Source organism: Malaclemys terrapin, chromosome 3 (genome assembly GCF_027887155.1).
Source record: "Malaclemys terrapin pileata isolate rMalTer1 chromosome 3, rMalTer1.hap1, whole genome shotgun sequence".
Lineage (NCBI taxonomy): Eukaryota > Metazoa > Chordata > Testudines > Emydidae > Malaclemys > Malaclemys terrapin.
This window is the reverse complement of record NC_071507.1, coordinates 202798418-202823655: the sequence shown is the minus strand read 5'-3', so window position 1 is coordinate 202823655 and position 25238 is coordinate 202798418. Positions and strand designations below refer to the sequence as shown.

Sequence of the window (25238 nt, the reverse complement as noted above, 5' to 3'; positions counted from 1 at the left end):
TTGGTTACTCCCTCAGGCTCCCTATTTTGGCTTGGTTGTCTAGGCTGCTCGGCTTTTCCCCCTGGAGGTCGTGGGGCCTCCCCTTGTCCCAGCTATCCACACCGCCAGCATACGAGCTGTCCCGGGTAGTTAGGGGTCCCTTTGGGCTCCTCCCATCGCCTGTCTACCGGCTTCACCCCGGCGTGCTCATGGGGTTTCCTCCCCCCCTCTGTGTCCCGCAGGGCCCAATGCTCCCTCGGCAGGAAGTCAGCCTCTGCCTATTCCTACGTTCTCTGCACAGCAGCTTCTAGGGTGGCCGGCTGATGTCGCTGCACCCAAACCCGTACGCTGTCGGGGAGGCCCTGTATAAACCGTTCAAGGATCACTTGATCCATTATCTGTCCCATGGTGTAGGCATCAGGCCTCAACCACCGTGTTACCCAGTCTGTTAATTTTTGAGCAAAGGCCCAGGGCCGCACGCCCACCGGGCTGCCCGAAACTTTTGCCGATATTTCTCGGCCAAAAGCCTGAGGCAGTCCAAAAATCGCTGCCCTTCACTACATTGTAGTCCCTGGCTTGGGTGTCCATCAGGGCCATATACGCTGCCTGTGCCTCCCAGTGAGATAGGGGGCCAGCCACAGGGCCCAGGTTGTCCAGTCCCAACCCGTGCTTAGGGCCACCCGCTCAAAGGTACCCAAAAAGGCATCAGCGTCATCTGCTGGGGCCATCTCACAGAGATGGAGGCCCAGGTGCCATCTCCCGCAGCAGGACTTACCAGCTTTTGCTGCACTGTTAACTGCTCCTTGATGAAGTCCTGTAGGGCCCTCTGCTGCTCTGCCTGCCAAGCAAGTAGAGCCTGCCTCTCCACCTGGTGGGACTGCAGTGCTTTCTGTATCTCTCTCTGTTGCTCAGTAAGCCACTGCAGGGTGCTCTCCATTGCCCAGTCACCGAACTGTCTTTGTCACTAAAATATCCTGGACAAGCCCCCACTTGTGACAAGTCCTCTGCCCACCCCTCTTCCTGGGGCCCACTGGCTGCCCCAATAAAGCTCAGAGAGGCTTCTAGTTATGCAGCACCCATGGTTTTATTTACACAACATTTTCCCACCACCAGTGTTATGCTATATACAGAGCTTGCAGGCCTGATAATCTCCTCCCCTAAACAGAGTCTGCCCTCAGCTTAGACAATCTAACCTTCCCCTGGCCATTCCCCCTTCTTCTGGCTGCCAGCCAGCCTTTATAGCCCTTGAACCCTCAGGCCCACAGGTGCAGCCAATTCTAAAGGCCAGGCACCGGCTTCTCGCCAGCCCCAATCTACTTCCCCTGATTGGGGCTGGCTGAGCAGGGACTAATTAGGTGCCTCTGCACCAGCACCCTGCTACAGGACAATACATGGGCAGTGGGTTTCCTAGGAGGTACTTGGGAGGCCTTTTGAAACTATGCCCTGGGGAGAAAAACCCATTGTCTGCTGATTACTTGCTCCTCCAGATCAAAGACCCCGATCTGTGAAAGGCAGGACGAAACTTTGAATGAGTGCTAGTTCTGAGGGGAGGCTTTTGTGCACCTGTGACCATAAAGGAGGAGACTCCTTTATGGGGTTTGAAGGCATCTGCCGTAGCCCATCTCGGAGTTTGCGTGATCTCTGATAAACTTATTAGCATGTGTGTAGGTTCTTTTATTGCTTTTAATATGTTTTCTCTGCAATGCTTTTACCTTAAGAATAAATAAGCTTGCATAGAAAGAGCTATGTGGTAGTTTAACTGTATGGGCGGTTACAGCATTATCAGTCGAAGAGAAAGCAAGCAGGTCTGCTTTGACAATCTGTCTTTTGCTGGGAATAACACAGTGAACTGTTGAAGCCTTGAGATACCCTGGTCAGAAGAGAGAGTGACACATGTAGAGCAGGTTCTTTTGCTGGATCACTAAGGGGAAATGCAGATGCAGTTGCCCTGAACCATTACACACACAGGTAAATAGCTAAACCTTTATTCATTTTTTTCTCTTCTGTTTGGGACTTGTACCGTTCTGGCTGTCATTGCAGATGATTTGTGAAGTTGCTCTGAGCTCCGTTGTGGTTGATGGAACAAGTTGAGAATGGGGATGGTGTTATAATGAGAGTCACCAGATGGCAGTGTTACACACAGTCTTCCAAGTTCTTATTCTCAGTTTGTGAACTGTGTACCTTCTTTGAAGAAAGTCTGTATCACTGTTAGGTTTATAAAGTAGTTTCTTTGGCAGGAGCTCTTGCAAACAGCAATAAAACTTGAAAAGCACTGAACTCAGAAAGTGCAAGGGGACTTGGATCACATTAATGGATGTAGCTTGAACTGGTGCTGTCCATATTGTACCTGCTGAGTGGCTCCCAAGGGCTGTCGAGCTGGGATCTTTCACCAGCACTGAATTCAGATTTTAAACAGTTATTAAAAAATATCTATCCCCAAGAGCTCCCCTGCTGCATATGGGTTAATTTGTGTTTCATGCATGCATCCAATTCAATCTGGTGGAGATTTGTCTGCACATCAGAAAATCATTTTAGAAGTCTGGTGCTAAATTCTTGGTCTTAGTTTCTAGTGGCAATTAATTCTACTGGCTAATTTTGCCTTGTGCATGAATGTCTGTGTTTTCGAACACAGAAATTAATCCTTGGTGTTACTCCACAGATTAATTTGGCCCAGAGATTTTGGTCTCAGTGGTGTATTGATTCACAGGGTGTTTGGCATTTTTTCCTTCCCATTTTTAAGTGCTGTACAAGAGCTCTGACAGGGCATCAGTATCTCCTTGCAAGGGGAGGATGTGCTGGAAGCTCAGCCATCCAGATGTTCCCACATCCTCCCTCACTCCCAAAGATGCATCCTGCATCTGGAAAACCACAACAGTTATGTGGAGAGAGTGGGTATGACAATATAGGGCTTTCTCTCTTCATAGCACTTTGCAAACCACTCACAATACCCCAGGAAATAAGTATTAGGCACTGTGGTGTAAAAACTGGGTAGTATCTCTTTAAATAGTATGTGAGCGCTCGAATGATGCTCACTGTGTTCTCTGTTTAGAAACCAGTCAGGGCAGTAGTGTGTATATGTAACTAGGCTTTGCATGTTGTACACAATAAGTAAAGGCAGTTACTTGAACCCCACTGTGCCAGTGCGGTTCCTTCACATTGTTGTGCACAGGGCAGGAGTCACAACTGATCTGTTGTACAGACAGGGAAACAGAGGCAGGGAGGTTAAGTGAGTCCCAGGGAGAGGCCCCAAACCCGCCCAGGATCAGGCAGCTCAGGTGACACTCGCACCTGCTTCCCCATTCGCACCTGCTGCACAGACTGTCACCCACACAGCTGGACTGCAGCCACAGCCCGCCACTGCAGTTCATGGCTGCCGGGGTGTGCTGTGGGGCTGGCTGAGCGGGCTGCACCCTCCATGGATCAGAGTGGGGAAAGGGTAGCCAGGGCAACAGGCAGTGGAGATAAAGAGGAGGGAGTGGAGGAGCAGGTGGCCCTAGCCTTCCCCTCCCCCAGGCACTCCTCTCTACTTCCACCCTCCCCCCCCCAAACCCAGCTTCTCCCCTCAACTACCTGCAGCCCCCCAGCCACCACCACCACACACCTATCTACCCCCCGTTTCCTGCCCAGCCGCCCGCATTGTCCCCCTGCCATCCCTACAAACCCACCTTCCCCAAGCCCCACTCACCCAGCAGCCCCCCAACACCCCCACAAACCCAGCTTCTCCCCTACGCTACCTGCACCCAGCAGCCCCCCCACCTATCTACCCCCAGCCGCCCGCATTGTCCCCCTGCCATCCCTACAAACCCACCTTCCCCAAGCCCCACTCACCCAGCAGCCCCCCAACACCCCCACAAACCCAGCTTCTCCCCTACGCTACCTGCACCCAGCAGCCCCCCCCACCTATCTACCCCCAGCCCTTTGCCCCCAACTGCCCGCACTGTCCCCCTGCCATCCCTACAAACCCACCTTCCCCAAGCCCCACTCACCCAGCAACACCCCCACAAACCCGTCCACCCCGCCCTTTATCTCCAGCTACCCCCAGCCACTGAGCTTGTCCCATCTCCTCCCCCTCCCATAAATTCAGCATCACGCCCCCCCCCCCCGGGGCAAACCCAGCTTAGCACCTACCAGCCCCCCTTCCACCCAGGCACCCCCACAACCCCCAGGCATCTCTCAGCGCCCACTCCGCTGCCAGGCGTGGCGTGGTGCAGCCCCGCGTCCCGCGCGGCGCGCTGCCTTAAGCCGCAGCGCAGGCCCCTGGGCGCGCGCCCTGCTCGCTCGCGCCAATCCCGGGCGCTCGCGGCCCCGCACGCGGGGCGGGGAGTTTCCCGGGGAGGAGGGCGCCGCGAGCGCCCGCAGCAGCCGCCGCCCCGAGCACCGCCAGGAGCTGCACCCGCCCCGGGGGCCGCCGAGCGGGCCCGGGGAAAGGGGGCTGCTGAGGAGGAGCGGGGCGTGCAGCCGCTCACACTTCTCCCTCCCCCAGCCCCGGGGGTCCCCTGCCCGGCTGAGGCGGAACGGCAGCTGCCCTTGTCCCCCCCAGCAGCTCCCCCATCCTGCAACAGCGAGCCCGCCCCTACAGCCACAGCCCGCCAGCTGGGAGGAGCGAGCTTCCAGCGTTGGTAGCTAGCCCTCTGCCCCTGGGCAGCACCCTGCTTCTGGGGGAAGGGGAAGGGGCTTCTCCCCCTCCGCAGGCCGAGGGGGGATATTCCCCGTGCCCCCCTCCTTACTGTCATGAGCAGCCCACCCCCAGACTACATAACAAAGTTGTCATCCGCTGAGCAGCCTGGCTTTCCTTTCCAGCGCCACCGCCTCTTTCCCCTGCCAGGCATTTAACTCTGGGGTGGTTTGCCAGGGAGAGTCCCTAGCAGAGAGCAGGAGCCGAGCCCTGGGATGGGTGGGTGCGTGCGTGCGTGCAGGCGGCACATGTGTGTTCGCGAGCCATGCACTTGTTTGATTTTATTTTCTCTTCAATAATTTTAAGCTACGCCCATTCCCCCTCCTCCTCTGCCTCCTCCTCCATCATTTTTCTGCTGGGTGTCTATGCTTGACGGATTCCCACCCACCCACCTCTGCGCACACGCTCCAACAAGACACCCAGTTGGGCTCCAAGGGGAAGAAGGGAATTGTCACCAAAAAAAAACAGAGAGGAGAGAGAGAGAGACGGAAAAACACACAGGCACGGCATCTGCCTCCCAAGACACCAGCTGCTGGGCGCAGAGGAGGAGGAGGATGCAAAAAGAGGGACGCTGAAGATGGATGAGAGGAGAATCCAGAGGCAGAGTATGGACTCCGAATGGGGTTTTCGGCTGAGAGAGACACTCGGCTCTTAAAGAGACATCTGTTTAGTTTGGACTCTGCCATCCATCCGTCTTCTCCTCCAGGCAGGACGTGGGCTCGCCCGAGAGCAAACAGAAGCCAGAGCAAACTGGTGACTGGTAGGGGATGCTAGCAGCGTCGTGGGGCTTCCAGGATCTGCCCACGCCTTCCCTCTCCCAGGGTAGGAGACCACCATTTTCCACAGCCCTGCTTTAATTTCAACAAGGCCTAAACCAAAGAAGCCGAGAGGCTCTTCCCCCACATCCCCTCCTGTCAGCACTGAGATGGTGAGGGGGGAGAACTGGCCTTCTCCAGAACAAGGCCAGGGAACAGGCTACCTGGATTGATGGGGGAGCTGAAAGCAACAGTTTGGAGCCTGCAGGGTTGACAGATCAGTGCCTCTTCTGCTGACTGTCCTTCCCCACCCCCCCTTTTATTTGTTGGCGACTCCGGATACAAACAAAATCTTCCTCCCTTCCCCTTAACAGCTGGATGAGAATCAAAGACCTGCAGGGTGCATGGAATGGCTGGCCAATGCTATTTATTCCTTTGCCCCCACATGGAGGGGGGAGCAGGTGTGATTTGGGGACCTGAGACCCTAGTGCATTGAGGAATATCATCCTGGGGTTCAATTTGTAAATGGTTGCTGGGGACGGACGGTCCCGAGAAGACCAAAGTGGAAAAAAATTGGGGAGGGAAAGGGGGAGAGACAGCCCCGATTCTGGTTTCTCTACTAAGGAGGCAGTGAGACATTTATATGTCTTTTTTGTATTCTAAAAGCTGTTTTGATTGCAGCCTCCGAGAGCGCGGGGACTGGGGAGCGGCTGGAGGGAGCTGGGTAGTTGGAGTTGCTAGTTGCAGCTCGTGATTCCGTTTGGAGCTCAGCCAATTGTTTTTTAAATTTAATTTTATTTTTGGTGACATTTGAAAGGGGCGTGAGTGGGAAGGGTCGGGGTGTTACAGGGCAGCCAGTTGAAGGCTTCAGCGCAGGGGGAGGCCGTGGACGTGCCCTGTTGGCTACTGGCACGCTCCCCTCTTTGGAGCCTGGGTTTCCAACTGGAACGTCTGGGTTGGGGAGGATGTGGGTCTGAGGGGGAGAAGTGAGATGCCATTGCTGATGCCTCTTTGCCCTTGCCTGTTGGTTGCCCTGAGGTAAATGGGAGCTGGAGCTCCTTTGGTGTAACCGTCGGCTGCAGACGGTGCCAGTTCTCCAAGGGTTGGCTGGGAAAAGTGGGCAGGCAGGATGCCCGGGAACAGGGCCTTCTCTGAGCCGGAGTACTCGGCCGAGTACTCGGCCGACTACTCGGTCAGCCTACCCTCCGACCCCGAACGTGGGGTGGGCCGGACCCATGAGGTGACAGTGAGGAACTCGGGCTCATGCCTCTGCCTGCCGCGTTTCATGCGGCTCACCTTCGCCCCTGAGTCCCTGGAGAACCTCTACCAGACTTACTTCCGCCGGCAGCGCCACGAGACCCTCTTGGTGCTGGTGGTCTTCGCTGCCCTCTTCGACTGCTATGTCATTGTCATGTGTGCCGTGGTCTACACCACAGACAAGCTGGCCCCCATCCTGGTGGCCTCCGTGGGCCTGGCCGCCGATATCTTGCTCTTCGTCCTATGCAAGTACGGGCTCCTGCCAGACCGCATCTCCCGCAAGTTCCTGCCCTATGTCCTCTGGATTCTCATCGCTGCCCAGATATTCTGCTACCTGGGCCTCAACTTTTCCCACTTCCACGAGGCCAGTGACACAGTGGGCTGGCAGGCCTTCTTCGTCTTCTCCTTCTTCATCACCTTGCCCCTCCGCCTCACGCCCATTGTGCTCATCACGGCCATCTCCTGCGGCATCCACACCCTGGTGCTGGGGGTCACCATCGCTCAGCAGCAGCAGGACTCCATCAACGGAGAGGCCTTGCTACGGCAGGTAAGGGGAGTCAGTGTCCTGAGGCAGAGGTAGGCCAGCGGGAAGGGGCCTGCTAAGGGCAGGAGGTTTGAGGGCCTATCATGTCGGGGAGTCGGTTGGGCCAGGGAGATGTTTCACGCATAACTGACCTTCAGGGATGGGTACAGGGAAATGCAGACTCCTGGGGTGAGGGAGGGAGTCAGTCTGTGCTTATGTTGAAGTGGGCCACGACTGGAAGCTTGGTCCAGAAGAGCATGTGCCATCGATGGCATCGCCAGCAATACTGGGTCAGACCTTGGGTCCGTCTTCCCCACATTAGGGACATTTAAACACTATGGCCTTTATCTACATAGACTCCCAGCCTTGTGCACCTGGGTCTGGGATAAGGGGACAACGTTTCTGTCCTTGGGGCTGTCTAGTTGCCCAGAGAGCAGTGGTTCTTGAGCCGTGGGTGGCCATCCCCCAAAAGGTGTTCTCCACCGGTTATTCAGATGATCAGAAACCACCTCCTGTTCCTCAGCTCCTGCCGAAGCAAAAATAGCCACTGGCAACAGTAGCCAGGGCCATGTATACGTCATACCACTATTCCCTCAGCACCTCCTGGCTGCCCACTGTGCCCTGTGTATTAAACTTTAGGCACCTGCCCATCATGGTGATGGGCATTTTAACAATCCCATCGGGGAGAGAGTGAATAGTCTGGGGTGCCAATGTCCATTTGTGTATATGGATAGTATTTGTCATCCAAAGATCTCAAAGCGTGTCACAAACTGGGGAGGTATCTTTCTCTCTGTTCTACGCCTGGGGAAACAGAGGCCAGGGCAAGGAAGTGACTTGCCCAAGGTGGCACTGTATGTCGGTGGCCGAGTTGGGGGCAGAACCCTCACTCCCAGTCTGGTGCCTTCTTTGCATGTTTAATTCTTATGGTGGCCATACAGACATGCCAGGAGAAGCCCAGATCTCGCACTGCTTTGGCCTCCCAAATGGCTGCCTGGGGTATTAAACCAGCTGAGAGGAAAATATAAACACAAATGCCCTAATACTATTGTACGCAGGGATGGAGTTTGCATGCTGGGGTGGGGCAGCCACTGTGCCAGACCTGCTGTGAGAGGACACACCCATCTTCTAATCTATCACAGGGGTGGAGCTTCCGTCAGAAAAGCGGGCCGCCACTATTCCAATAGCCAAATGCTGGTGCCACTGGAGCCACTAGAAGTTGTGCCGTTTTAGATCAGTGGGAGCGGGCTGTGACCCCGACCTGTTTCTGTAAAGGAGAGATGTGTGTGTGAGTGAGTGAGTGATGCTCCAACCCAGGCTGGTCTCCGGCTCATGGATGAGCCAATTCCTACTAACGCTGTTTGCAATGGGACCAGCGGTGACTTCCGGTCCACTGTCCACTTAGCGCTCTCTGTTGGGCATTCTGCAGAGGAGTGCGGCTGCCGCTTTCACCACTATTCAAAAAGACTTTATTTGCAAAACCCATTGGTGATTTCAGGTGCTCAACCTGTGACCCCGTAGAGGGGTCTGATTGTCAGAGAGGCTGCGCCCCCGCCATGTGAAAATCAGGCTCCTTTTAAGCCCCCAAATTCACTTGACACTGTTGAATATTTAGGCCAAAGGCAGTGTGACGAGAGTGCCCTACTTCTATATACAGGTAAACAGGTAGTTACAAGATAAGGTGCCAGGAGATGGTGCTCCAGAACGTGTAGCATAGTTCTGGGTTTGTAGGCCTAGTGAAACTTGCTGTTACTGTGCACTGCAAATGGCTTCCCTTGTGTAGTGCTTTGCATCGGCTCTTAGCAGACAGTGAGCTTTTAGGAGCTGCTGTAGGAGTACAGATTGCTATGGGCTAGATCCAGCGCTCATTGGCTTCAGCAGGATCAGGCTCCCAGTGCAACAGTACTAATCCGGATGGGCTGATGTGGGAGTCGAGGGCTATATTTTTCCCTTCGGTAGTGCCGTGAGGAGCTCATCCCTCTTTACAGTGGTGGGTAAGTATCATCATCCCTGTTTTCCAGGTGGGAAAACAGCAGCTGCATGACTTGACCAAGGCCAGGCAGCGAGTCAGTGACAGAGGAAAGAATAGCACCCCATGTCTCCCAACTGTGTGCCCTAACCGCTTTGCCTCTGTACCGATACACAAGTCAAAGCATGGCAACGGCCTATGCTCTCACGCCAGGCCTAGCCACCGCCCCGTGACTCTTTCAGTGGGAAGAATTCAGTCAGGTACTTTTGCAGACAGCCTGTATCTATATTTCTACTGTTTCTTTAGTCACCACCTAGTCATGTCCATGCATCTGATGTCTGTGACGCTTTCCTCCTTCGTCCTTTTCCAGACAGGCTCCGTCTGTTCCTGAATGGTCTCAACGGTTTGCAAGGGGGCATTTGGTTGCGAGTTGCACTCAGTGGGCTATCTCCTCTTGTTGCAGGTTTTCCACAGATGTTTTAGTGCATCTGTTCTCTTTGGATGTCCGAGGAAACAACCGGGCCTTGCTGTGTGTATGTGAGATGCTGTGTGAGAGAGACCAAGGGGTGAGATTGCAGTTTTGGAAGCAGAGCAGAGTCAGGGTGTGAAAAAGTGTGAGCATGCCTGAGGGTGTTGCCACCTTTTTAAAAAACCACAATACAAGACTGTTCCCTGTTTAACAGTTCAGCCCAGCAATTCTTTATTGGTCTGACAATCTAGGCAAGGCCTGCCAAGATACAATACAGTACATCAAGCATTTGCCCAGGGAAGAGTTGCACAGAGCTAGTGGGCTAACGATCATTAGATGCCTGTAAACATCAGGGGACAAATTCATCCGTGAAGTCGATGGGGTTTTTACATTAGGAAGTGAATTTGGCCCAAGACGTTTTAGACACAATGCCAGGCAATTGAAACAATAGCATTCACCATTCTCTTACTGCCTTGGACCTGCTTAGCGGGGCAGCTTTTATATTAAATCTCCAACTCCCCTCTAAAGGATAGGTATGGCCAGATCCCATCCCGCTAACAGAAATCTGCGCTGGGCAAGTATAAACTGACTGATGCACTAGGCCCCCCCCAGCTCTTTCCTGCCTCAGTGTCAATAACTTTATCAGCATGACGACAAATGACGCATCAAGTGTTTACAGTATATCCAGTGTCTGTGTCTAGGTTTGGCTTTCACAATAGGCATGAGTAGGCCTGAACTTGGGGAACTTGACTGAGCCAAAGAGCTCAGTGTTTGTATGGGATGCCATTTATGCAGCCAAAATAATAAATTGGGCCGCCTGGTGTGTGCTTCAGACCCACAAATGTCTCCTTGAGGCAATAAAAAAAAAAAAGCTGTTGAAAATATATATACTCATTGTTAGCACATAGAGACCCTGGCTGAGATCCAGGGTCTATCAACAGTAAGGGATGGTCTCTACCCCTGAAAGCTTACAGTCTTAACAGACAAAATAGATTATTATCCCCATTTTACAACTAGAGAATTGAGGCACAGTGAGAGTAAGTGACTTGCCCAGGGCACACAGGAATCCATGGTAGAGCTGGGGACCCAGATCTCAGGAGCCCCAGTCCACTGCCATCATCACAAGACCTTCTCCCCACAACTACAATACAAATCCTAGAACCTTCCCACACCTCTAATGTGCCCGTTTTGTATCACTGGCCATTGCAGATTTGGTACTAGCTGCCACATATTATGAGTCTGTTTCTGCAAAACTTTTTTCTTCCCAAGTCACACACTGTTTCCCTTCCTTGCCTCTTAGCAGGAATCATCTACCCATTTCCAAGAGCTTCTTTGCAAAGCAGAAAGTGTCTTTCATAGTCCGTTTTTCTCCCCCATATGAGTTACTAATTCTTTCCTCCTCAGCTTTCCTGTGGGCCCTTTGTGGCCTGGCTTTTATTTCCAGTTTAATCATAGAATATCAGGGTTGGAAGGGACCTCAAGAGGTCATCTAGTCCAAACCCCCATGGGTATGTACCCATGGATTTTGTGTAGGGGAAGAATGACTGTGTTTTGCACATTCGGCTGTAGTAAGATATCTGTGCGCTGGATTTTTGAAGGGTTCTGTAGTAATCCAGCTTGTTGTGGGTTTTTTTACTCCGTTTTGCCCAGTAGGCAGTATGTTACCTTTGTCAAGGTTAGTGGAGCCTCTTGGGCACCGCTTATCTTTGAGTAGGGTTGTTTACATCATGGCTGTGGATGTGCTAATGATTAGAGCTCCTACCAAATTCACGGTTCATTTTGGTCAATTTCACAGTCATAGGATTTTAAAAATAATAAATTTCATGATTTCAGCTATTTAAATCTGAAATGTCAGTGTTGTAATTGTAGGGATCCTGACCCAAATGGGAGTTGTAGGGGGTCACAAGGTTATTGTAGGTGAGGTTGTGGTATTGCTACCCTTACTTCTGCACTGCTGCTGGCGGGGTGTTGCCTTCAGAGCTGGGTACCCGGCCAATAGCCACTGCTCTCTGGCCGCCTAACTCAGAAGGCAGCGCAGAAGTAAGGGTGGCAATACTGGGATTCCCCCCTAAAATAACCTTGTGACCCCCCCTGCAACTCCCTTTTGAGTAAGGACCCCCAATTTGAGAAACGCTGGTCTCCCCCGTGAAATCTGTATAGTATAGGGTAAAAGCACACAAAAGACCAGATTTCATGGGGGGAGATCAGCTTTCACAGTCTGTGACATGTCTTTCATGGCCGTGAATTTGGTAGGTAATGATGTTGAGATCAGAGTGTGTCTTTAGCATGGCTCTGTCCCGGGTTCCGCAGTGCTATGATGGATGGAATGCACCACCGCTCTGTCTGTTTCTCTCTTTTGCACGTGTGTTTGTGGGTGTTGCAGATCTAGTGATCAGAGCACACAGGACATCTGAACCGCAGGGTCATCCAGCAATGGTCAGGGCATCACAACATCATTGTGGTGCCCTGAAGAGAGTTCAGGACAGTGGTCTCCAAATGGGCATGACTGTCCTGTGAAAAGTGGCTGGCCCAGCAGAGCCACCTTAGCCTCTAATGGAGGGCTCAAGGCCTGTAAAAGGGGTGTGATGTGTGGGTGAAGACAGGCTACCCACAACACATGTTTCCAGCCTCTTTGAAGAAGTGGCCAAACCCGTGAGATTTAAGGCTTTGTCATTCCCTGGGGATTTGCCCTGATTACCAGGAGTGACCAGCTGCTGTGTAGTGAAAACTCCTAGTGCAGATAGCCAGAGCTGCTATTTGCACTGGTATAAACTCATCCCTGGGTGCATGGCACAAATGTAGAACCGGCTAATAGTAGCTAACTCTGCCTGTGCTAAGCCGTTCTGCAGGGTGGAATTGGAGCAGATCCCCAGGCCTGAGAGTTCATGATGGGCCTCCCCTTGTAATACATTACTGTGAATCCCAGGTAAAGAGATGATCCATTCCGTGTCATCCGCTGAAACCAAACCCTGCACCCCAGCACCAGCCTTTCAGTGCTCTGTGTTAATTGTTTCTGTCGTATAGAGCGTACGGGGCCAGCAAAACCTTGGCAACTCGACATGCCTGAGTCTCTGCGCTCTGGAAAAGAGGAACATTATGTCCAGAAATAAACATATGCTTTATTATTAAAGACATTGGTATGGTTCCTGGAGGGTGTTGCTATTAATAGGGTGTTGCTGGAGCAGTTCTAATCCAGGCTGGATGGCTATAAAGAGCAAAGCCAAGAAGTTCTGCTCCCGATCAAGCTGACAAAGAGGCCGTTGTATGACTCACCGCAGCAGGGGGTCAGAGGTTAGGTTCCAGTAAGAAAGTGAGAGGGCTGGATGGCCCAGTGGTTAGGTCAGTAGCTGGAGACCAGGTTTCAATTTTCTGCTCTGCCACAGACTCCCGGGGTGACTTTGGGCAAACCACTCTGTGGTTTCCGTGCCTCAGTTTCCCAAGTGTTCTATAGGCATAATACCTCTGCCCTGCCTCATAGGGGTGGTGTGAGGGTAAATAGATCCTGCAGTTATGAGAACCAGCTACTTCCAGGAGGTAGGAGAAAGTCAAATGCTCTCCAAATCTCTGTCATAGGATCCTGTCTCTTATATGGCAAGCATGGCTTCTTTCATGCTCTCTAGGGGCTTGTAGCCCCAAGAGCAGCCTGGAGGTCCTGGGGAATGGAACAGAATGGAAGAGAAAAGAGAGAATGAGTGTCAAACCTCACAAAAGCTTGAGTTCACGGGGAGTTTGGGATGAGGCAGTTTCACCATAGGGGGTGGGTGGTAGAGGCTTTTATATAATATAAATAGCCTGGTCCCGGTCTGATGCAAAGTCCCTGGAATATAACCAGAGGGACCCACAGAGCTCTCTTGTCTTTGTGCCTTCTTCCATACCACACTAGAGGCTTGGAACTGTCTGCCTCCTCTGAGCGTGTACGTGTGTACTGTCATCCTCTAGGGGCAGGCCCAGAGACTAGGCCATGCATGGAGGGTGGGACCTGTAGATTGTGTTCCTCAGTGGTCAGCTCGGAAGGAGGGGGCAAAGGGGCAATTCACTAGTCAGACTCCATTCACAATCCTAGAATAGCTGGATGTTTTTGCTAAAATGATCAGCACCAATAGTTGACAATGTTGACTTTGGAACAGTCACTATTCGGTTTCAGAGTCAACACCAACATTGCGATAAATGGGGGGAGGAGTTCACCCTTCTCAGACATGTTGCCGCAGACTCTCAGGAAGTCAATGCTGCCTTGAGTCACACTTGCTGAGCCCCCAGAGTTCCCAGGCCACTTAATGAGGTGCCTAAATATGGATTTTTAGAGGTCTTATTGTAAGCAACTAGGATAGCAAATCTTGGCCTGAGTTTTTCTCTCTGCTGCCAAAATGCAGCAGCTCTTGCCAACAGCTCCATGTCCGCTCTTAGGGCGGAGCCTGCCTGTTTGCTATATGTTTGTACAGCACCTAGCACAGTGGGACCCCTGTCCTTAAAGTGCTATGTTAATATAAATAATAAATACTATCCTGGTGTCCTCGAGTTCTATGACCTCATCCTTTCCAGCCAATCCAAATGCTGCTTCTAAGATCCTCTCCCTTCTTGATTCTCTCTACTGGGTTCCCAGTTTCTTCGACAATCACAAGTGTCTCCTAACTTTCAAAGCTCTCCATAAATCTGCTTCTGCCTCCATCTTCCCCTTGCTGCAATGCTCCCAATCTCCTCTCCTGGCCGCTCCTCTTGACGAATATCATTTGAAGCTTCGTTCCTTCTTTCCTCCCATAACTGGGATGGCCTTCCAGGAGTAGACCAGGTTCCTTCCCTCTCCTCCAAATCCCACCTGACCCAGAGAGCCTATTGACAATGACAAACACATTCCTATTGGCCATATCCACGCTCCTACAGTGCTAGGGAAAGCGGGTTATAAAGCAGTTCAGGGGTGCAGTGTAGATGGGATGGTCTCTGTGTCCCAAGTCCGGTGACAGCCTTCAGATGGCTCAGATCCCCTGGCCCCAGTACAACATGTGTGGAATACAGGGTTGTAACTAACCAAGTCTGGGGGACAGACATTTTGTCCCAGTTCTTCAAGTGATGTAAATCAGCTCTTCTGAGGTCAGTTTACACCATTTGAGGATCTGGCCCATGGTGCCTGGAGGCTACAAGCACCTTGGGGCAGGGACTCTAGGGCTGTCCTTCTAGGCTGTGTCTCCTGTGCAGAGCGTTGTGCTCTCCCAGCGCTATGGTGGTGATGGAAGCAGGGAGGTTATTAACCCTGGTTTCTTTCTCCCCGTCTGCTCCTGTCTCTCAGCTTGGGGATTGTTTGTGTTTTAGTCTCTCCTCCCATTCTCTTTAAAGCCGGCTCTAGCTAATTGTTTGCATTTAGCGTTAAGTAAGTGAAGCCCTGGGCAGCCTCTGCAGGGAATTTCCTGTCTCCTGAGCTATAGGCAGTGCAACAACGCCGCTGGGGCTGAATTAAAGGTGTTAGCAGGGATTAAGCTAATGGTGTCCTAAAACCCTTCCACTGCGGCTAGGCCTGGAGTGTAACCCTCTTTCTCCAGGTGCTTCTGTCTCTAGCGTTAGTGCTGCTTCTGCTCGCCTCCTCAGTGTAATTGTTCCCTCTACTCCCTGCTTTCTGTCAGGAGATCCGTGGTAGAAAGGCCACTGAATCCCGCTGCTGTTCTTTCTCATTCTCCCCACCTCCCTTCCAGATGTTCTTAAGAGAACCTTATTGGAGTGCGGGGGGATTAATGAAGAGCCACAGAGCCTTCTGTCTCTTGGTCCCAGGTGTGAGTCCAGCCCAAGTCAGTGGTGAGTGACAGAAATGACCATTTGGTGGTCTGTAACTGGTTCCTAGTGGACAAGAACCAGATTCGAAGGAAGGACAGCCACTCGCTTTAAACTTTGTTCTTCCGTTCCTCTTTGGCATGATCAAGAGGATGGAGGATTAGAAATGCCGCTCTTCTTACCCAGGAGGAAAACAGATCTAGGAGATCTCCTCTGGGACGCTGGCCATATAGCAGCCCCCTTTGTTGGAGGCTGGGGGTTGTGTCTGATGAAACTTTCCATTCATTAAAAGAAGCGGGGATTTATTTATCTTTTTAGAACCCTGAATGAGGGTAGCAAATATTCTGTGCTTTGGCTCAAACTTATTTAGACCCCTTAGTTCTGTAACAGGGAAAGGGAGCGACTCGGTCCAAACCTGCTCCCCATACGTATCAGGCTAGGCGTATGCTGAGAAAGGCCTTCTCAAATGCAAGGGCCGCACTGGACGTTTTCCACACATGATCGTACAGGAGTCACCGCTGAGGAGGAGTCTAAAGGCCAGATCTCCAGGTGATGTAAATCATTGTAGCTCCATTGTCATGAGACAAAGCACAGAAACCCCAGAGCAGAGGCATGGTTGGCATGGGGAAAGGAGACCCTGGGGGAGGGGGAAATTCCATCTTGCTAAGGTGACCTGAAAGGACTCCGCCAGCCAAGCCCAGCCTGGGCCCCTCTCTCTGCAGCGGTTCATTTCCGGGCTGAGGATCTCTGGGTTCAGATCCTGAATAATAATAAGTGCACGTGAGAAGTTCCCTTGGAGGGGTGGATTTTGTGCATCTCTGGTGCTTGCAGAACACTATGGGGGCCTTCTGAGCAGACGCAGCCTCCTTAGAACAGTTAGTTGTCATGACAACACGGGGGAGTTGTTTAAAATAGCAAGTGGCCGGCGTTTGGATGGTTGTGCCCCTGCCACCCCCAGAATTTTCTCTCTCCCTCTCCTAGGAGTCTCTGCTGAGGGGGTTTCCCTCTCGTTGGGAATCCCCCATCCCCTCCTTCCTGAGCGGTACTGGTGGGAAAACCAACTCTGTGGACCTTTCAGCGTGAGCTGCCACTTGTGTGGTGTCTCACCGGCTCCAGGGCAGACTGGCTCCCTCTGAAAGGAGACGGGTGGGTCCTGTGCCCCCCAGCTGCCTCCTCTGCACCACAGCTCTGGGAGTCAGCCTGGACCTCTTCGCTTCGCCCTTATGGTCACCGGGTCTGGACATCACTTAGCACAGTATCCCTGTCCTGGTTAGAGCTGAGGGTACGTCTACACTGCACTGTAATCCCGGGTCTGTGGGACCCATGATTGTGGACACGGTGTTTCCAAGCCTGGGCTTGAGTGTCCACACTACACTGTAAAACCCGGGTTTACAGCGGTTGGACCCGGGGCTCAGAGCCATGCTGGTGCATCCACGCTGCACTACGCCAATGTTCCAAGCTGGGGCTGCGTCCACGCTGCAAAACAACAGGGTTTGGACCTGAGTCACAGCAGGAGTTGGGCTCAGGGGGACCTGGGTCCTGAGTGTTTGCTGCCGAGTCGGACTGATTTGTGGATGCACAGTAGAGAGATTTGGGCTCAAACCTGAGACAGAGCCACGTTTACAATGCAGTGTAGAAGCACCCAGAGTGCTGTCAGAGCAATAATGTGCTAATAGCATCTGCATGCTTGGAAATGCCATGTGACGGCAAGAGCGGACGGGGCTTGGCGTTTGGGACTGTGATGGGGTGTGTGCAGATGTATGCAGAGAGGATGGTCGGGGTGCTGCTAGTCTGGGACATGGGAGAGCCAGGGTCAATTCCCTGCTCTGCCAAGTGCTTCTTGTGACCCTGGGCAAGACACTTGGCCCTTCTGTGCCTTATTCCCCATCTGGAGCATGGAAATAATGGCCCTGCCTCACCTTGCAAGGGGGCTGGTAGGATAAATACACTAAGATTGTGAGGTGCTCAGATATTGCAGAGCATGAGACCCTGGCCTGCTCCGTGTGCTCACACCTCGCTCCAGTGCCAGCAACCATAGCTAGCATCAGGAGCCCTTGCTACTGAGTCTTGGGTTTTGTGACCTGGTCCTTTCCCTCTCCAGCCTGGAAGGGACTCTTGGTGTTTCCTCTTCCAGAAGGGAGAGAGACCAGCTGTGTGGGGTGGGGGGAGAAACCCAGCACTGGAGAGGCTGCTACAGGGAGAGTATGGTGGAATAGGGGAAGGGAGCATGTGTAAAATCTGCTATCCTGACTAATTGGCCACTTGTGCTTGAATCTCTGGGGCTACTTAGTAAAGCTAAAGACGCCTACGAATACTCAGCATTTTTACAGGGCTTGACAAACACCAACTCCTTAATCCTCACAGCGCCCCTGGAAAGGAGACAAGTAACTTATCCCCTGGTATGGGTGGGGAAACTGAGGCACTGAGAGGTCAAGTGACTTGGCCAAGGTCCTGGGGAGCCCATGGCAGAGTTGGGGTAAGGACTTGGGTGCTCATAGCCCTGAGCTCAGACCATTACTGGCCTGACTGTACAACTCCATGTTCTGAGTGGCTGCCTCGATGCTGTCACAACTGTGCACCCGCTCCCGTGGGTGAGGAGCTGAGACCTAATCACCACCACACACACGGTTTCCCTGTGCCCCAGGGACCACAGCACACACAATATCCCTATGCCCAAAGGGACAAGGTAGTGGACAAAGATTAGGGCAGGCTGCAAAGTGAAAGGGGTAGAGGGTCAGCTTTTGGGGGGGAGCTGAAGGAGAAGATAATTTTTAAATGTCTCCTTCCTCTTAATTGGCCAGGGTCCCGAGTCCACAAAAGTTGGTGGCTCTTTGCACCACCTTTGACTCCATATTAGGGCAGGAGCTGTTCAGTAATCCCAGGTTAGTGTTTATAATAGAACATGAGTGGCTGTTGGGCAAGCGGGGTATCTAAAGCAATGTTTAAAAATGAATAAGAGGAATAAGAACATAACACAAGAACAGCCAGACTGGGTCAGACCAACGGTCCTTCTAGCCCAGTATCCTGTCTTCCGACAGTGGCTAATGCCAGGTGCCCCGGAGGGAATGAACGGGACAGGCAATTATTGAGTGATCCATCCCCTGATGTCCACTCCTAGCGTCTGGCAGCTAGAGGCTTAGGACGCCCAGGTCATGGGGTTTGTCCCTGACCAGCTTGGCTAATAGTCATTGATGGACCTGCCCTCCATGAACTTATCTAGTTCTTTTTTGAACCCTGTTATAGTTTTGGCCTTCACAACATCCCACAGGTTGACTATGCATTTTGTGAAGAAATACTTCCTTTTGTTTGTTTTAAACCTGCTGCCTATTACTTTCCTTGTGTGACCCCTGGTTCTCATGTGAAGAGTTAAATAACACTTCCTTATTCACTTTCTCCACACCAGTCCTGATTTTATAGACCTCTCTCATATCTCCTGCCTTGGTCGCCTCTTTTCCAAGCTGAACAGTTCCAGTCTTTTTAAACTCTCCTCATATGGAAGCTGTTCCATACCCCTAATGATTTTTGTTGACCTTCTCTGCACTTTTCCCACTTCTAATATAAATATATTTTTGAGATGGGGCCACCAGAGCTGCATGCAGTATTCAAGGTGTGGGTGTACTGTGGATTTATATAGTGGCATTATGATATTTTCTGTTTTATTATCTTTCTGTACCTTATTATTACCTTTCCTAATGGTTCCTAACATTCTGTTAGCGTTTTTGACTGCTGCTGCACATTGAGCAGATGTTTTCAGAGAACTATCCACAATGACTCAAAGATCTCTTTCTTGAGTGGTGACAGCTAATTTAGATCCATCATTTTGTATGTATATTTGAGATTATGTTTTCCAGTGTGAATAGGTTCAAACTTTTAGAGATGAGGCATTTCTAGCCTTCCCACTGCTATTTCACTTATGCTCTTGGTAGGAACTATTTGTCAGAGTGGAAGGAAACATTGCATCATCCCACCAAAAGAGTGTGTTTTTGTTTTTGCGGATTTTTTTATTATTCAAGTGCAGCTCTGCTCTGAAAAGTAACTCTGCAAAGATGCTGCTACGGCCCTCAGGTGACCCGATGTCCCAGTATTATTGGGACTATTCTAATATCAGGGGCTTTGTATTATATAGGCAACTATATCCCCTTCCTTCTCCTCCAAAAAAAAGTGTCCCCGTTTTTCACACTTGCTATCTGGTCACCCTATGTGGCACTCAGTGTTCATTGCATGTCAGTGACTCCAGAGCAAATAGGATCTCTTTAAAAGTAAGACGGTTTTATTCCCAAACAAGAAGTTCTCCCAACTCCCCTGGGATCTGAGTGTCAAGCTGGGTTCTTTACTTCTCCTACACCATCACCTACCAGGTTAAATTATGCCCTTGTGTTTTGCCTAGGTGAGGATAAAAAGTGTTGTGTTAGAACTTATAAGCAATCACATTTGAAGAGTCTAGACATGGAACTCTGACTTAGCATCTTCTCTGTGCTAGGCATGTGCTAGTTAGATGTGTTAAGTAACATCACCCCTAGTCTAGACAAAGCCTCAGTGACTCCCGGTGTCTTCAAATGAAGCCCTCAGTGATCTCTGTGCCTGCCATGTGTTTGAACAAGTGTAACTGATTGGAACTTAGTAAGCAATTCTGTGGCTGCACCAGAAGGAACAGAGGCCAGTTCACTCCTAGAGCTGGGCTGTCTCTGCAGGGTTAATGGAGACAAGAAAGCAGTAAAAACTTACCTGGGTCACCCAAGACTGACGGATACAAGTGGGAAGCAAGATCTGGGGAGTGAGAAGGGGCTATTTTTACATACTCTTCGGAGCGGAACTGCACTTCAGAGTTAATGATCCCTGCTCTGATAGCAATGAGCCATGCCAGGGTGTGCGTTAATAGGCAGTTGGCCTTTGGCCTCTGGGCTGGCTACACACCCGAGGTGTGCAGCAATAAATAACAGAGAGAGCAAGAGATTGAGGTGAGGGAGGAGGAGGGATGTTTTGAAATCTGTTCGAAGCCTCTCTGCGGCAAAGAGGCGGCACCAGAAGGCGGGTGCTGCTAAGAAGATTCCTGCACCAGTGGTGATGCTGTGGAGGATCATAGAGGAGGCTGGTGCTGAATGAATGGATGGGGTATTAGGTGTGAGGCTGGGGGCTAGGCTCTCAAGAAGCACAGCACAGGAGGGACAGCCTGACGGATAGGGGGCAGTGGTGGTTTTGTGCCGCCAAGATTTTGGGCTGCTGTGGGGCTGGGAGGGTGCACGTCAGAGCATCTCTTGGCTGCCTTTGGGTTGTTGTGCAGCTCAAGGTAGCTGGAGCAGAACATTGTGCCTCTTCCACCTCCCATTCCATTATACCCAGGCTGTGAGGTGGGGCAGCATAGGGCCCAACGCAGCAGTCCCTGCACTGGGGGAATTCCACTGCTCTGCCCCCATATGGCTCCTGCATGCTGCCAGGAGCTCCATAAGGGATCAGTATCTGGACCTTGCTTCATGAGGTTGTCCAAAGAAAGTCCACAGAGGGCCTTAAAAACAAGGAGCCGGCTCCTGAAATGAACAGGGACCCAGTGGATTTGTTTGAGGGTGGGAAAGGAAATCTGCAAAGCTGCACTCTAGGAGCTGCTGTAGAGAGTTTGGCATGACTTCTGCTCTCCCTCCTCCCCCCGATCCAGCATGACGGCTGCATTTTGCAAGTGTGGGTGGATTTCTCTTTGAAGCAGCAAAGTGCTGGAGCCTTCACCTCTTCCCAAGGGTCTGACCTGCTGGAGAGGGCTGGGCTTTCACGACACTGTTTTCCATGCAGAGGCAAAGCTCAGTGCATTTCAGAAGGGGGCCTGGCACATCACTGAATAATACTGGAAGATGCAGTGAAGCTAGCAAGGATGAATGAGGAGGGTTAGCCAGTCCCCATGGCTCAAGGTGTCATCTGATTGACAGTGAGGGTCATGTAGGAATTCCCCCTTATCCCTCTGGGATAGTGTTGCAGGAAGGGGTGGTCCGACATTAGCAGCTGATGGGGACAGGCAACTGGACTAAATGGACCATTGTTTTATGCACTGTGCTAATTCCTATGGCTTGACAGTAATTGCAAGGAATGTGCTAGGCAGCAGTGGGGGTCCCCGTTGGGGGGCTAATCATAGAATCATAGAATATCAGGGTTGGAAGGGACCTCAGAAGGTCATCTAGTCCAACCCCCTGCTCAAAGCAGGACCAATTCCCAGACAGATTTTTACCCCAGTTCCCTAAATGGCCCCCTCAAGGATTGAACTCACAATCCTGGGTTTAGCAGGCCAATGCTCAAACCACTGAGCTATCCCTCCCCCCATATGTGCAAGGAGTGAGCCAGAGAGGGTGGGAGATCAGGGTTTCCTGAGAATCATGAGTGTTTCCTTTCCCAGTGCGCTAAAGGGAAAGCCAGGGACCGGTTCCATCGCTTCAAAAGGAGCTTCCCCATCTCTGGTCGTTGAAATGACTCGTCCTTCTTGTCTGTGTCCCTTCCGTGTGCCCCAACCCAGGAGTGATACGGAATGCAATGGCGGTGCAGGCTGTAAACAGGGTGGAACCATCCCGCTCTTCTTCTGAGCAGTGGTAGGGGTGGGTGACAGAAATTGTACCAGAGTTTGCATTATTCAGCTGTGCCAATGCACATCAATCCAGTAATGCAGCTCCCTGCTAGTCCAGCCCTGGGCTCCTCACAGACAGCTCTGCAAATGGCCCTCAATCCTGACCTTCACTATTCCAGTTCTGTGCTTGCCACCCATAGCTTTGCTGGTGCCCCTCGATCCCAACCTGCAGCCTCTCTGCTATTTGAGCTCTGGGCTCCACACATGTAGCTCTGCCGATGCTCCTCGATGATTACCTGCTGCCTCACTGCTGTTCCATTCCTGGGTCTCTCCTGAGCAGACGTGCCAATGGTACTGAATTGAGCATTGTTTTTAAATGTGGCGACGTGTCCACTAAGGATTTGTGCGGTTCACGTTGACCTGTGACCTTGGTGAGGTGTCAGCATTTGTGCCTATCCATCTCTTCCACAGACCGAGGATTCCTGCAGTCCCAGTGAGATGCCTCCCAATCACGGCAGGGCTAATGACAGGTCAGCCTGTTGTATTCAACAGCCATCCTTACCTTTCATAGAATCATAGAATAGCAGGGTTGGAAGAGACCTCAGGATGTCATCTAGTCCAACCCCCTGCTCAAAGCAGGACCAATCCCCAACTAAATCATCCCAGCCAGGGCTTTGTCAAGCCTGACCTTAAAAACCACTAAGGAAGGAGATTCCACCACCTCCCTAGGTAACCCATTCCAGTACTTCACCACCCTCCTAGTGAAATAGTGTTTCCTAATATCCAACCTAAACCTCCCCCACTGCAACTTGAGACCATTACTCCTTGTTCTTTCCCAGGCATGGGGCTCCCATAGACATGTCTGTCATCTAGAATGCTTAACCAAGGATGCTTTTGGAGTTGAAGCCCAGGGCTGGAACTTGGGAGATCTAAGCTTAAATCCCACAAGTCACTTCCTCTCTCTGCATGTGCTTCCCCAACTGTAACACAGGGATGATTCCATGGTGAGGGATAGCTCAGTGGTTTGAGCATTGGCCTGCTAAACCCAGGGTTGTGAGTTTAATCCTTGAGGGGGCCACTTAGGGATCTGGGGCAAAATCAGTACTTGGTCCTGCTAGTGAAGGCAGGGAGCTGGACTTGATGACCTTTCAGGGTCCCTTCCAGCTCTATGAGATAGGTATATTTCCATATATTATTCCCCCACCCCATGGAGGGGCTGAGGGATTACATCCTTAGCGTTTGTATGGGGCTGTGAGATCCTGTGAAGCGAGGTGCTTGAGGGGTGGATAGGATTATTATTGGTCACCAGGATCGAGGAAAACGGGCCAGCTGTGGGGTTGTAGGACCCTCACCAGTGGTTTTTGCTATTTGAGAACTTACAGTTTATTTGCACTCATCATACTTGATGTTCTCTGTTGGCTCGACCAGTTCTATAGAAGTGAGTATAATCTGAATTTGTGCCTGGAGTTGTTTGTATCTGGACCTAGTGTAAATGGGTGCGACGCCTTTCCGTGGAGTTGTGTCAGCATAGACTTGGCCCCCTAGACTCTGTGTTCAGCGTAGCAAAGTGTGTAGCTTGGGGCAGAACTGCTCAAGAAGTTCCTTTCCCCCGGGGCCTTCCCAGGAGATTATAGACCTGACGACTTTTTCCAAAACAGCTAAGCAAGTTTTAATGAAGAGAAGTTAGAATGTGTCTCCCTAGGGGTGACCGAAAGGGCTGTAAGGCCAGCACAGAAAACAGCGAGTGCGCCGGCTTGGCATGTTACAGAAGTGGCTTTCTCGTGTCTGTGCTCGTTAATGGGCTGCTGCCTGGGAACAAGTAATGGCCAAGGTGACTAGTGGTTGAGACACATTATAGTAGCGGTCTGACTTTTTTCCAAAGGGCTCAGCATTTCTGAAAATCAGGCCCCTTGAAGGTGTCTTGAGTTCGGTGCCCAAAATTACTGCTCCCTGTCTGAGAGAGAGGCCAATATATGTAGATGGTAACTCGGCTCCTTGGCTGAGTGAATAACCACATCCTGGCCCAAATGCAGTGAGGCTGAAGCCTGTTACAGGGAAGGGGGATGCAGACCGTGTGTGTGTGCGTGAGACGTGCTCTGCTCCCAGTGACAGGCTAGGAAGTGTAGGGGTTGAGGAGGCCAGAGAGGAAGGGCCGGGCCATTGATGGTGAAGAAGGAAACAGCAGGATTTGTACATGATGGGAGGGCGGATGAGAGAAGTAGACGACTGACCGATGTTAAGACCAGAAGGGACCAGTGTGATCTCCTGAGTAACGCAGTCCAGCCATTTGAGGCCCTGCACAGCGGGGAGGAGCAACTTGGAAAGGACACTCAGGGCCACCCAGAGGATTCAGGGGGTCTGGGGCAAAGCAATTTCAGGGGGCCCCTTCCATAAAAAAAAAAGTTGCAATACTATAGTAACGTGTATTTGGAAATGTAAAAAATAACTAGTGAAATACATTCAAAAATTAATTTTTAATAATTTGAAAATACACAAAATACATTATTTAAAAACATTAAATGCTTTAATGGTATGTATACATTTGCAATTACATAATGGGCTGTCGCTGGGTGATGGTTGGTGCCAATGGGCTGTTGCTGCCTGGGGGTGGCGCTGCTGTTGCCCAGGTCTGGGTGGGGAGCTGGGCTCTGGGTCGGGGGTGCCCGGCTCGGAGCTAGGGGTCAGGGCTGTGGGGGGATGGGCTCAGGGGGGTGCCCGGCTCAGAGGGGCTGGGCTCGGAGCTGGGGGTCAGGGCTGTGGGGGGATGGGCTCAGGGGGGTGCCTGGCTCAGAGGGGATGGGCTTGGAGCTGGGGGTCAGGGCTGTGGGGAGGATGGGGTCAGGGGGTGTCCGGCTCAGAGGGGCTGGGCTCGGAGCTGGGGGTCAGGGCTGTGGGGGGATGGGCTCAGGGGGGTGCCCAGCTCAGAGGGGCTGGGCTCGGAGCTAGGGGTCAGGGCTGTGGGGGGGTTGGGGTGTCCGGCTCAGAGGGGCTTACCATGCTGCTTACCCCCGCTCTCCCGGAGCCTCAGCACGCCGCATCCAGGAGCGGCCCTGGACAGCGCTGCAGCGGCGTGGTGGCTCCAGCGGGGCCTGAGCTCCCGCCGCTCAGCCGCAGCTCACAGTCCCGCCCCCTTACCACGCAGCTCCGAGCGGTGGGAGCTCAGGCCCCGCCCGAACCACGCTGCTGCAGCGCTGTCCAGGGCTGCTCCTAGATGCGGCACGCTGAGGCTCCGGGAGAGGGGGGAAGGCGGAGGTGGGGGGAGCCTCCGACATTCTCGTGGGGGCCCCTGTGGGGCCTGGGGCAAATTGCCCCACTT

The 25238-nt window shown here is 52.1% G+C and overlaps 1 protein-coding gene across 2 annotated transcripts in view; it reads left to right on the top strand.

Moving 5' to 3' along the window:
• The first annotated feature begins 4376 nt into the window (after positions 1-4376).
• The window catches only part of ADCY3 (adenylate cyclase 3), a 92246-nt gene continuing 71384 nt past the window's right edge, over positions 4377-25238 (top strand). For both annotated transcript variants that reach the window (XM_054021793.1, XM_054021792.1), the window contains exon 1: positions 4377-7213. In XM_054021793.1, the coding sequence (XP_053877768.1) occupies positions 6539-7213 (675 nt within the window). In that variant the 5' untranslated portion in view covers positions 4377-6538. The remainder of the gene's footprint in view (positions 7214-25238) is intronic.